Genomic DNA, 12,318 nt, shown 5'->3' with positions numbered 1-12,318 from the left:
ATTTGATGCTACCTTTTCAAAATTGGCTGTTTTCATGCTATCTTCCCTACTAGCATGTAAGCTCCTGGAAGGTAGAGACCACATCTTAGTTATTGTTCAAACCTTATTGGAATACCACAAAACTTTGTATATAAGCGACTGCCTTCGGCTCAGGTCATGATCCTGGAGTCCAGGGATCGAGTCCCACATCGGGCTCCCTGCTCGGCAGGGAGTCTTCTGCTCGGCAGGGAGTCTCCTGCTCCCTCTGACCCTCTTCCCTCTAGTGCTCTCTATCTCTCATTCTCTCTCTCTCAAATAAATAAATAAAATCTTAAAAAAAAAGCTTTGTATATAGTAAGTACCACATATATTAGGTGAACTTGAACAGGGAAAATGTTACTGTTGTATTCACATATGTAACAAGTACATGGAAAAATATTCACCTGGGGAAAAAAATGAAAGACCTCCTTTTCCTTAGGAGTTGACTGTTACTTCTATTTAGACTTTATTAGCTTTCTCCACTCCACTCAAAACTTTGCACCTTTGTAAAGAAGTTCATCTCTTTATCAAGTAATCACATACTCATTTCATTTGAACACTGCCTGAGATACCCTCAGAGTCATTTCGCTACTTATATTTTACAGTATTCACAAAATTCATCCAACTGGAGGGGAATATGAAGCCCCCAAAATTGCTAGTCAGTTTGCATTTACTTTTACTTCATATACAAGAAAGCCTTCGAAATACTAGTATAAGTCAGTCCTCAAACGTTAACCAGAATGGGAGTCTGCTAGGGATCTTGTTGACTGCAAGTCTGGATTCATTAAGCTGGGGGTAGGCACTTCTGTAATGCAGTGGAGGAAGGACACTCAACTGATAGTTAGGCCCTTGCTAGTCTCTGTTCTCTGTGTGCCTGCCTTTAGCCTGGAAAAGCCAAAATCAGTACTCTCCCAAAAAGAAAAGAAAAAAAAAAGCGAAAATAATACGTCATTCACTTCTGCATAAAACCCTGACTTGACAATCTTTTTTGGTTAACGGACAGGCACACGATGTGGGCTGACTTGGCTTCCGAAAACAGTCTGACATGGTAGCTGTTACGTGTACCTTCTTTCAGGGGCATTTTCATATTCATACAGAAGAAGATGAAAAACTCATTTGCTTTGGGAAAAAGTCCAGCCAATGATCGGGTCGCGGCTAAATCCCCGAAGTCCCAGCCCTGAAAAAAGCTAAGACCAGAGACTAGAAAGAAGTCCCCTGTGCTCTCTGCACTTGGCCCATCCACCAAACTTTGCACCTTCCTCTCACCCTGCACCGCAGCTTCCTTTCCGGTGTGCAGTGGCTGCGTACGTAGATCAACAATTAAATTCCCCCTTTGTTTGCGTGGTAGATGACAAATGCATGGAGGACATCTTGTGTTTCCGAGGCAGGCAGGGCACTTACTTTGATTGATGCTCGGTTGTGGAAAAAAATGAGCTGGGAAGGAATTACAATGGAGGGCCTGCAGACTGGAAGGGGATATACTAATTAGTCCTGCATTAAGCAGTCGGCTTGCATTTGGCGATGAGACGCCTTCAGGAGGGAAGCGGAGGGGTTATTGATGCAAAACAGCATGCAATGCATTCTGCCAGGTAGCTGTGCATGAGCATGACTTTTGTTAAGAAGGATAAAATTTTGTAATTAAGAAATAAAGCTGAGGCTAATGTATTTTTTTTTTAACATCCCCTAAATATATTGGGTAGGCCGTGCGTTTTAATTCTATAAGATCTCACAGACAAGCTGCAAGGCCTTCTGTCTTTGTGAAATAACTCTTGCAGAGTTTCCTCATTCTGGGTAAGGTACTAGGAAGGGAAAACTGCTACCACTTTTAGCTTTTCTGGCTCCTTTTTCTTGAAAGTCCCACAGCGGCAGAGCCTCGAGCCTTGCAAGTGGATCACAACATTATAGAGGGAAGGGAAATCTCCCTTGGCCACTCTGTCTAGGTTTTAGAGAGTTGCTCATTTGACCCGGGAAGGACCCCGGGGATATCTCAAGACAAATTCAGCAACTTCTATAGACAAAAGGCTGGATTAAAAGGGACAAACGAGAAATGCAAAACACGTTCCTCTGTTTGGTTTAGCATTAGTGGTCTGCCCTGCTACATTTGGGCTACCAGCAGAGGTAGAGTAGTAGATGGTTGAGTGGCTCTCGAATGCTTGAGCTAATTGGGGCGTCAGACTCGAGGGAGACCTGACTGGTCATCTGGAGGTCAGTACCTCCTGAGCAGTGGAGAACTGGAGCCTGGTAGGCCAAGATGCTCAAATAATTGCTTATATGAGTAGTTGAAAATTCAAACCTTGAAATGTTGATTGGGTGAATTCAGCCTGGAGAATCAGTGAAATTGGGTTCAATGACTCCAGGACGGTGATGTAAGGTAAAGAAAAATCACAGAGGTCTTTGGTCACAGTGTGAAAGAAGAGGTCCTACAACCCCCTTGGTTTTAGAATCCCAGTATAATTTCACTCACCCACCATGTTGGTATAGATAATGCGATTCTTAGTGATTCTTTATGTTGAAAGCCAGTGAACTATCAGGCGTCTCATGTTAACTTAGTGGGAGAGTGAATGGTCCAAAGTTCTTGGTTCAACTGATGAAAGTTGTCAGTTCCTGATGCAGCTGAGATTCCCTTTTACTTTTCTTATTCTAGAGACAAGTTCATCTATGGATTTACAGATGCCTATGCTAGGAAAAAGATATAAGTGATAAAGATAGCATTTTGAGTTATCAAAGACTATGGAGTCTTTTCTTTTTTTATCTGTAAACTGGAGCATAAGACATATCAAAATATCAGAAATATTATCAGATGGCTAAAACCTGTCTTTCGTGCACAGAAACAGGAATTGTGCCAATAGCTCTAGGAAGAAGAGCTAAATAGTTAATGTGGTTTATTGTTTAACCGTCCCTTTGTTTTAGAATTCTATCTTATTTTTGAGCTGATTCTATGCCACCATGACCTTCTCCTGCCAAGAAGGTACAGTCGAGGCATCCTTCAGTAATAGCCTAGGGCTTTGGACAAGCAAGATACTGTGCTGGCTTTTTTCCTTTTCTTCCAGTGTTTACACAACCAAGACTTATTACATGCTCTGTCATTTTGTTACTGGGCTGGCTTTGGTTTGAGAATTAGGTAAACATCAGACATTCCATCACACAATTTTAGACTCAATCTTACTTTATAATGATGTTAATGTTTATTGTACAAAGCGAGATGCATTTGTATATTTTAGCATTTTATTTCAGTCACAGAATGCAAAACCTGACTTTGGCATCAGTTTGATTGTGTGTGTGTGTGTGTGTGTGTGTGATTGAAGATATTAAGCACTACAAGAACGTTGAAATTTCAATCTGATTAGGATCAAAATTCTTCAGGATCAAAACCCTCCTTTTCCTCCCCCTACAGCTTTACTAATTGTGTGCTACTTGACATTGTGGAGTTATTCCACAGCATGAGAGCTAAATATGTGAAGTGTATTTTACTGTGCAGAATTATCAGCTCATTTTATTTGTTTTTCATGTGTTTGAGGTTATTAAAAGAACTTAAAATTAGAAGTCGTGTGTATGAGTTGAAAGAGCGAACTCAATCATTGTTAGGAGGCTAAATCATAAAGCAATAGCCAGTATGTCAATATCAAGTAATGAAAAAAAATCACAGAATTTAAAAGCATACCTTCTCTGTTTATTAGTTGGCACAATACCAGAAAAATTAGGCGACTAGCACAATAGTGAATGGCAGAGTTGTTTATTTTCAGCACTCTCAAATTATTCTGGTTACTGAAAATGAGATAAAAGTAGATCGGAAAGAATGGCATCAAACATATTTGTTGGAGACCTTTGCTTCATGGGAAGAAATGAACTGCCCTAGCTCACTGTTCCTGAGGAATTGTGTTTCTTCAAGCTGTAAATCAAATCCCAGAGAGATAGCATGACGTTTTCCAAGTAATAACTGAAGATGACATAGTTCTTTTTTGTCAGCACCGGGTTTCTGAAGTTAGACCTCAATTAAGATTCCAAAATGAAAAAGCACCCTTCTCTCCCCACACACATGGTCCGTGACAGTGTCCTAAAGATAATATACTCATTTTTAAAGCCTGGATCTCTGGCATATATTGGTCCAAAAATATATTCAGAGCTTCCTCCAAAGATCCCGATTTTTCCTCCATCTTCTCTAAATTCCCAGCTACAAAGACCCTGATGTTTCTTTTCAGGAAACAGCATCATTTCCCCCCCAATTAATTGAAGAGCCATCTGCTTCTGCGATGTACAACACCCATTCATTCTTAGCAACAAGTGTGTTCCCTAAGTCCCTCGTGTGCAATACTAAGGCATGCGCTCCGTGTTAGGAGTAGAGTTTGCTAGAGAGCAGCCTCACAGGCAGGCTTTTCCCACAGACATGATATATACAGAATTTGACACTGAACTTGGTCCCATGTCAGTGGTGCTAATGCAGGGTTAAAAAACAGTACAAGATGCTCACATGTTGAGACTCTGCCTGGCTGACTGTCTTGGCATTATGCTGTTGAAGATGTGTGTTTAAAACGAGCAAACACCTGCAAAGAGCAGGAAAGACCTGAGAGGGCTCTCCTCGGGCTCGGCAAGAAAGGGGAGAGGAAGTAAATACAGAGGGCACCTGGCTAGTGGTGCTACAGGAAAACTTGACCGTCAAGCTGTAGTCTCTCATTTGTGGCACCTCGCATGTATTTAAAACCAGAGTTCAGAACCGGGTTTAGAACCTTCTAGGAAGATGAGCACGTCGGGCCCTCATCTTTTAGGAAGAAGAGTCTACTGATCGGTCATCAAAAGGACCTCCGGTTGGAAAAGGGGCAGCCTCTTCCTAAGAGGGTTCTGCACACCAGTGCCTCCTGCCAAAAAAGGTGCCTCGGAGGTCAGCTTGTGAGTCAGGAGCTGGGAATCAGACTCAAAGAGCTGAGATGAGTCTCTCTCCCTCCCGGGAGTCAGGAGATGGTGGTATCTCTTCCTCGGAATAACCCCCTTTCCAGAAATACAGTGAAGAGATGCTGCCTTTGAGAGCGGATCTGCTCTGGCCCTGTGCCCTGGCTTCCCCCTGGCCCCAGCTGTGCAGTCAGTCAAGTAGGAATGGCTATAGGCTCTGGTCTATTTGAACTTGTCTTCTCCCACATATATCTTGACACAGAGGCCACAAATTTCAGAGTGGAGCTCGCTCTCTAGAAAATGAAAGGGTCAAGAAGGCACTTAAGGCAAATTTCCCCCATCACTTCATGGGAGAGAGAGCACAAGAGACCACAGAATCCCGGCCGAGGGCCTAAAGATCCAGCAGTTTTTCCGGGCCTGAGTTCCAACTTGCGATCTAACTCCAACACGAGTTGAAGTGATTTCCGTCTCACTTTTTCTCCCGGCACGCTGACAGTCATCTCAAATGTATGCACGAGACAGGAAGGAAAAAAATCAGCACTGCAACCAAACAAGCCTCAGAGAGAGATGACCCCAGCCTGACTGTTCCCACGCACGGGAAGTACTTACGGTCCAAGTGACTGTGCCTGATGCCCTCGACATCTTCAGCGTGGATGAAGTGGTAGCATCTCTTCCCTACAATGTCTACAGGGGTCAGATCCATATAATCACTGATCCTGCAGAGAGAAGAACACAGGCTGGAATTCAGAAGGGGAAGGGGGGAGTAGAGAAACTGTTAAATGACTGAGAAACAAGTCTCCTTACAGTTTTCATTATCCTGGGGGTACCCGTCAGGAGGTGGCGCTTTGCGGGAAAGCCCTTTACGGACAGAGAAGATCATTTCTTTAACCGATATCAGACTTTCCCCAACGTAGGAAATGTGCTAGATCCAGCAACCGTGTGTAAATAATAAGACAGGTTTTCCTTTCCTTTTCTTTTTTTTTTGGCATCAGAATACACATTTGGACAACATAATTCCATGAAATTATGGTGAATCAGTAACAATGCAAGATCCTCATTAGAGGCCAAGATAATGCAAGGTTACATAATAAAATAAAAACATGTTATGTTGATACCAAATGATTAGAGACACCTTTCATTTAAACAGATTGGTCTTCTATTGGGTATTTCCATGAAAAAGGGCTTCAACTGCTTCTTGGCACAACGTCCAAATTGGCATTCAAGGGATATAATTTAAATGCTGAGACATACAGATGCCTGGGGGTATTATCTTTTTCAGTCTTAGTCATTTGGGAGCTCGGCTTTCACTCCTGGCCCTTTTAACTGGTACTTTGTGGTGGATTCCACACAGAAACTTTTAAACCACTTCAGCAGCTCTTGCAGGCTTGTGCCCGGCAGTACGTGTGTGTAAGCCTGTGTCATTGATTGTCCAGACGTCAATGTCCTCGGGCAGGAGCACAGAAAAATAGAACAGAAATTGGAAAACATGTTGGGGGAATCTGCCCGATTTACACAAAGACGTCAACATGCTCATTACCCTCCTCCCTGTCCAGCTACAGATTGGTTTTGGGGGGGTCCAAAATAGGATATATCTTTTGTTTTGTTTTGTTTTTTTTAAAGAGTTTATTTATTTATTTGAGAGAGAGCACGAGAGGGAAGAGGGTCAGAGGGAGAAGCAGACTCCCTGCCGAGCAGGGAGCCCGATGTGGGACTCGATCCCGGGACTCCAGGATCATGACCTGAGCCGAAGGCAGTCGCTTAACCGACTGAGCCACCCAGGCGCCCAGGATATATCTTTTGTTTAATATATTCTCTTTACCGTTCCCATGCTTTTTATCTTTTAGGGCTTATGATATCTCCAAATAGGAAGTGAATCTTTAGAAATGACATGTTTCAGAAACCTATGAGACCACGGTTGGAGAGTTCAATCTGACCTCCAAGGCAGGGAAATAAACCAAACCAGAATAATGTGGAATATAATTAAATTATATTACCCAAGGAGTGAATTTCTCAATGTCTAATATTAAATATTAAATGAGATTTTTGGCCAAACTAGAATTCTTGGTAAGTCGAGACAAAAATGGGGCAATATAAAGAGTTTTATAACCCCATGGTTTTCTGGTACAGAGCAGATTCGTTGGTGTTTTCCTAAAACTATTTGCTGCTTTCCAAGCACAGTTTCCACCCCCTTTCTGCAAATGAGTAGACCAGGATGTCATCAGAAGGCCCTCATTGGTGTTTCTGAAATTTACCAGCTCCCCTGAAAGCATCTGGTGTCAGCTTTGTCCTTGGCCATCCTAGGGAATGCAGAGAAGAAGAATGGTCTGCAGAGTCCAGGAGAGGGCTTGCGTTTCTAGTTAGCAATTCCCTAATTAAATAATAGACTCTGGGAAAAAGCCAATCCTACTTTAGGGAAGATGTTCTTTAGTTTATGCTTTATTGGAATGAAATCCTTCAAAACATCTGAAGCATTCCTATGTACTGGAGCCTGTTACTGTGGCAAATGTGACCTGCTCGGTGTCCGGAGACCTCTTAATATATGTGTAGAAAGCCCCAGACCAGTCTGATGACCTATAGCAGGATCAGAATCCTGATGGCACCTTGTACTCCGAGCCTCAGTTCCTTTATCTGTAAAAACAACTTAAGAGGTTGGTGAGGGGATTAATGAATGAAATGAAATGAACGTAGCACAGTGCCTGGCACACAAGGTAGGCTTTTTCCTCAGATCAAATAAGCAGTTACTTTTAACACAGGTCCTTTTAGAATAACTTCTGTCATCTTCAGCTGGGAAATAATGCTGTATTGTATTGGCTAATAAGGGGTTGTGGAAAACAGGTTTTTTTTTTTTTTTTTTTTTAAGGGAAGAGAAAAAGCTTAAAGTGGGTCACAGAAAATGATCTCAATTATTGGAGTGGCACCATAAGGCACTCAGGTCCGTGAAGCAGAATTAATCAATCTGTGATCACAGGAATGAAAATTAAGTGAGGGTTTTGGGATGGGACAGTCACCGGGAGCAGGTAAATCAGATGAGGCTCTGTTTTTCCGGAGGGAGTGATGGTGGTAAATCTAAATCAAGGGAGCCCTACATATGTTTTCAAAGAGGTAAAGCCATAGGTCATCAGACTTTCTAGCTGCCTCCCTGGGTTGGAGCTCCATCTCCAGCAGTCTGTGTTTTTCATCAGAATAAACAGCTTTGTGGGCTAGAATTGTGTTCTTTAATGGATGCATAGATATGAGAGGTCCCCTTCAGTGGTTGGTCTGACTGCTTCCTTACCACTTAGCCTGACTTCTCTAGGAAAAAAGTGGCAAGGAATGCAGGAAGGGCCACGTGTAGCTAAATGCCTGATTTTTATTTTATTATTTATTTATTTAAGATTTTATTTATTTATTTGACAGAGAGAGAGCAAGAGAGGGAACACAAGCAGGGGGGAGTGGGAGAGGGAGAAGCAGGCTTCCCGCCGAGCGGGGAGCCCGATGTGGGGCTCGATCCCAGGACCCTGAGATCATGACCTGAGCCGAAGGCAGACGCTTAACGACTGAGCCACGCAGGCGCCCCCAAATGCCTGATTTTTAAAATCTGGCACATTTCAAGTTCAAATTGTGACCTTGGGCATACCACTTACCCTCTCTCTAAACTGAAATTGCCTGAGGGTGTGGGGGGCAGTGGCAACACTCATCTCACAGAACTGTCTTGAAGCTTAAAGGAGATGATGTAAATGATGAGCTCTGCACATTGCCGAGTGTGTAGTAAGTGTTCAACAAATGCTAACCGTCTTTCTTATTACTTGCTAACCCTAGCTAATCACTTTGGCTGTCTTTCCTGATATTCTTTTGCCATTCCAGAATACTTTACACACAACCAAGTACACAGTCAGTTTTCTAAAAAAATTTAAGAAATGCCAACAAAACTTGAAAAAATAGATTTAGAGTTACTTATTAGGTAAGAGTGACGGGTTCATGGTATCTTCTACCCCACGGAACACTAATAGCTCAGGTGGGTATCTTTTTCTCCTGGTGAATTCTTTCCTCTGGATCCACTCCTGCCCGGAAATGGTAGGCATTTCTAACTTGGTCTCAACATCCTCAGTGCTTCCCAGTGGACTGAACGCAGATGACGGCTGTCTTCCTCTTGGCTAGGCCCCGGAGAAGTCAATTACCCGAGCCGCTTGACCATTCTGCTCTTTCATGTGGCCTCTGAAGGCACTACCAGGGCTCGGTGAACATACGCTGCCTTCATGCCTGACCATAATCTGTGCCACAAAAGCACCCTCTCAAAACTGCCTCAGTGATTCTGCCTGTGGCACCAGCAGATGGATGATACCTTCCTTCCCACGGCCGACACGTGTACAGTCCCCCATCCCTCTTCTCCCCATGCCCCGTGATTCTCTCTTCTTCAAATCCGTCTGATGATGGGCTGGTGACTTGTGGGTGAAAGGTCTGAGGGGGCACTGTCCCATTTCCTTGTCCCTTGCTTTGTGCTTAATGGAAAAAGTGAACTTTTAAACCAGAGGTTAAAAAGTCCTTTTATCCACAGCTCAGTGTTAAGGAAGGACTGTCAAGTCATTTATATGAAGAGTCTTTTTTTTTTTTTTAATTTATAAAAGCAGAATCCTCAGGATTACAAAGTTTTATTTAATAGTTTTGCAGATTTTTCATCCTTTTCCCTCTGGGGGCCTCAAATTCTCATTTTATTTATTTTTTTCCTACGTGTGTTGTGGCCTGAACGTGTCCCTCCCACCACCACATTCATATAGTGAAGCGTTTACCCCCAATGTGATAGTATTAGGGGGTGGGGCCTTTGGGAGGTAATTAGGTGTAGATGAGGTCATGGGGAGGGAGTACCCATGATGGGATTAGCGTTCTCATGCGAGGAGGGAGGGACCAGCGCTCTCGCTCTCCCCTATGTGAAGACCCAGCAAGAAGACCCCTATCTGCAACCAGGAAGTGGGCTCTCGCTAGGAACCTAATTAGCTTGTGCCCTCCTCTTGGGCTTCCTAGTCTCCAGGCATGTGGAAATAGACGTCTGTTGTTTAAGCCACCCAGTCCGTAGTAAGGTGTTCTAGCAGCCCGGCAAGCAGCTAAGGCAATGTGCTGAATGCCTATATGAACACTGGCCACTGTGAGGCTGGGCCCGTACAGTAGTCAGGAAGTGGGCCTGACTGAGGCAACAGGAGACGCCTTCTATGGCATAATTTGGCCAAGAACGTCTCAGCCGGGCTCTCTCCTTGGTTTCTCGGCCAAAACGGGTCTTACTTGCAGCATACGGATGTCCGGGTACCCCAATCCTTTCCATTGTCGTCCCTAATGTAAATCAGGGCAGCAATGTAAATTTTAAATAAAAAGCATGTTTGGTGTCAGTCCAAGCAGCCATTAAAAATAAGATCAGGATTTATAATGAGCCTCACTGGGAGAGTAAAATCCTTCAGACTGCTGCAAACACCAGGCTTCACCAATGTGTAACAGACAACAGAGGAGATGAGAACAAAAACAAAGTACCTATTTTCACAGTAAATGATATTGAGGTCCATATTTACTCGAGTGACGAACATATGGCAGTCAATTCTGACTTCATTGATCGTAGGGGGAGGCAGGGCGTGAGCCACAACCACAAGACCCATGATTTGGCTGGGAACGGTCCTCCCGTGGGATAGGGCCACCCTCAGTCGTAGCCGGCCTGTTACGTGAATCACCTGTAACACAACATTAAGGACAGGACACAGTCAAATTTGCATCTGGGACGTAACAGTATTTCTTTCGAGAAATTGTAAAATTACATCTGGAACAACCAACACTAGCTTGTATCTTCTGTAATCGTAATGGCTGTCAAAGTGCCCTCAATGTCCCCACGGCAGGGACAAGAGAGAAATAATAGTATGGGCTGAGCTTTACTCAAAGCAGCATTATTACTGTGCAATTGCTATTTTCAGGACTTTTTCTTTCCCTTCCCTGTTTTTCTCCCTCTTTTCTTTTCTTTTCTTTTTTTCTTAACATTGTGAGTAAGTGTGTAACTGGTTAAAATGACCAGGAAGTTGAGCAATGAGCTAGAAAAGAAAATGTTTGCATTTATCTGCCTTTGTTAATGGATGATGTCTGTCTGTCACCACATCTGTACTGAATGGATTCCATGGCCACCTCCTTTCAGAATTATGGCCCAGAGCTTTCCTTCAATGGCTGCGTGGGTGGGTGGGTGCTGATCACGTAAAAAGGCCAAGAGACTCCAATGAATACAAGTCTTAGTGACAATGACATGGATGGGCCCTTCTGAGCATAGACATTCTGTGTCAGAAAGCCCTGAGCTACCAGTACTATTGTGATTTATTGCTCTGCCCTAGGGGGTTGAAGGTTAGAAGGCTTTGGTCTTATCATTTGTTCCTCGAGCTCCTTCGAAAGTAGGAGCAGGAAACCTGCACCATTTTGGTGGCTTATTCTGGTTACCTGTGCAGAAACAGGCGGGAGAATGCTGGGCTGTTATTTTCCGTTTCTTAGGAAAAGTATACCGTAGATAGTCCAAGCCATCCAGAACCAGACAGAAGTGCTTCATCTTCCTCACACATTTGAAATGGTATTTTTACAGACGCCCTTTGAAAAAGTCCCTTTGCTTGTAAACTACACATAGGAGGCCAGCTATAATGTCAACTTCCTGAAGTGATGTTTTGAGGAAACAAAATCATAAAAGGGTGGAAAAGCATCAAGGATTGCGTGCACTTTGAGATGATGGAAATCGTGTGTGTGGATGAGTCAGGGGAGGAGGGTGTTAGAGATGCACGCGTGCACGTGCACTCCAGCTGTGTTCCTAGGATTGTGCTATGGGGTGGAGGACCCTCCAAAACTAGGTTGTAGACGTAATCACTGTGATTCACCGTACCAGGGAGCTTGGTTTAGTAGTTAACCAAGTTTCTGCCTTTGGTTTGCCTCTCCAAAAATGCACCACTGAGCATCAAGCCATCTTTCGATGCTTCCCTCTTTGCCATAAGGAACTCAAGTGGGAAGTGGGTCTCTGGCCTCCCAGGAGCAATAACAATGAGCCTCTGCTCTCCTTCCCAGGGGCTTGACTGGTAATTCCTTTTTCATTTTGTTTCTGTTTCCCTTAAGTTATTCAGTTTTCCAAAAGCAAGCCACACTGCTGTCAGTCAAGAGGCAGGATCAGAGTTTAGGGGGCTGCCCTTCGGAGTCCTGGTGTCCTAAATAATTCCATTTTTCCCAGTTCCCCTTCACATTTGCACCCAGTGCTGCAGATCTGGAGATACCAATGAGGAGGATTATTGAGGGGATATTTCAGGAGCAGCTTTGTGACCACCCACATTTGAAGTTGACTAAAATTCATTACTTAATGCACCTTTGCTTTAGGCTTTGGTCAGAGGAGCGACTTTATGAATATTTGAGAATGTTCCTAGAGGCAAGGATGCTAAAACACCA

General features: G+C 43.6%; 1 protein-coding gene across 9 annotated transcripts in view; it reads right to left on the bottom strand.

The window, feature by feature from the left end:
• Positions 1-12,318, bottom strand: part of NPAS3 (neuronal PAS domain protein 3) — an 835,099-nt gene that overhangs the window by 18,952 nt on the left and 803,829 nt on the right. For all 9 annotated transcript variants that reach the window (XM_073895072.1, XM_073895074.1, XM_073895073.1 and 6 more), the window contains 2 exons: positions 10,399-10,592; positions 5,512-5,618 (listed from right to left, as the gene is read on the bottom strand). In XM_073895072.1, the coding sequence (XP_073751173.1) occupies positions 5,512-5,618; positions 10,399-10,592 (301 nt within the window). The remainder of the gene's footprint in view (positions 1-5,511; positions 5,619-10,398; positions 10,593-12,318) is intronic.

This window comes from Callorhinus ursinus, unplaced genomic scaffold, assembly GCF_003265705.2.
Source record: "Callorhinus ursinus isolate GAN/ISIS: 27379988/994484 unplaced genomic scaffold, GSC_fseal_2.0 scaffold8, whole genome shotgun sequence".
Lineage (NCBI taxonomy): Eukaryota > Metazoa > Chordata > Mammalia > Carnivora > Otariidae > Callorhinus > Callorhinus ursinus.
This window is presented reverse-complemented; position numbering and strand designations above follow the sequence as displayed.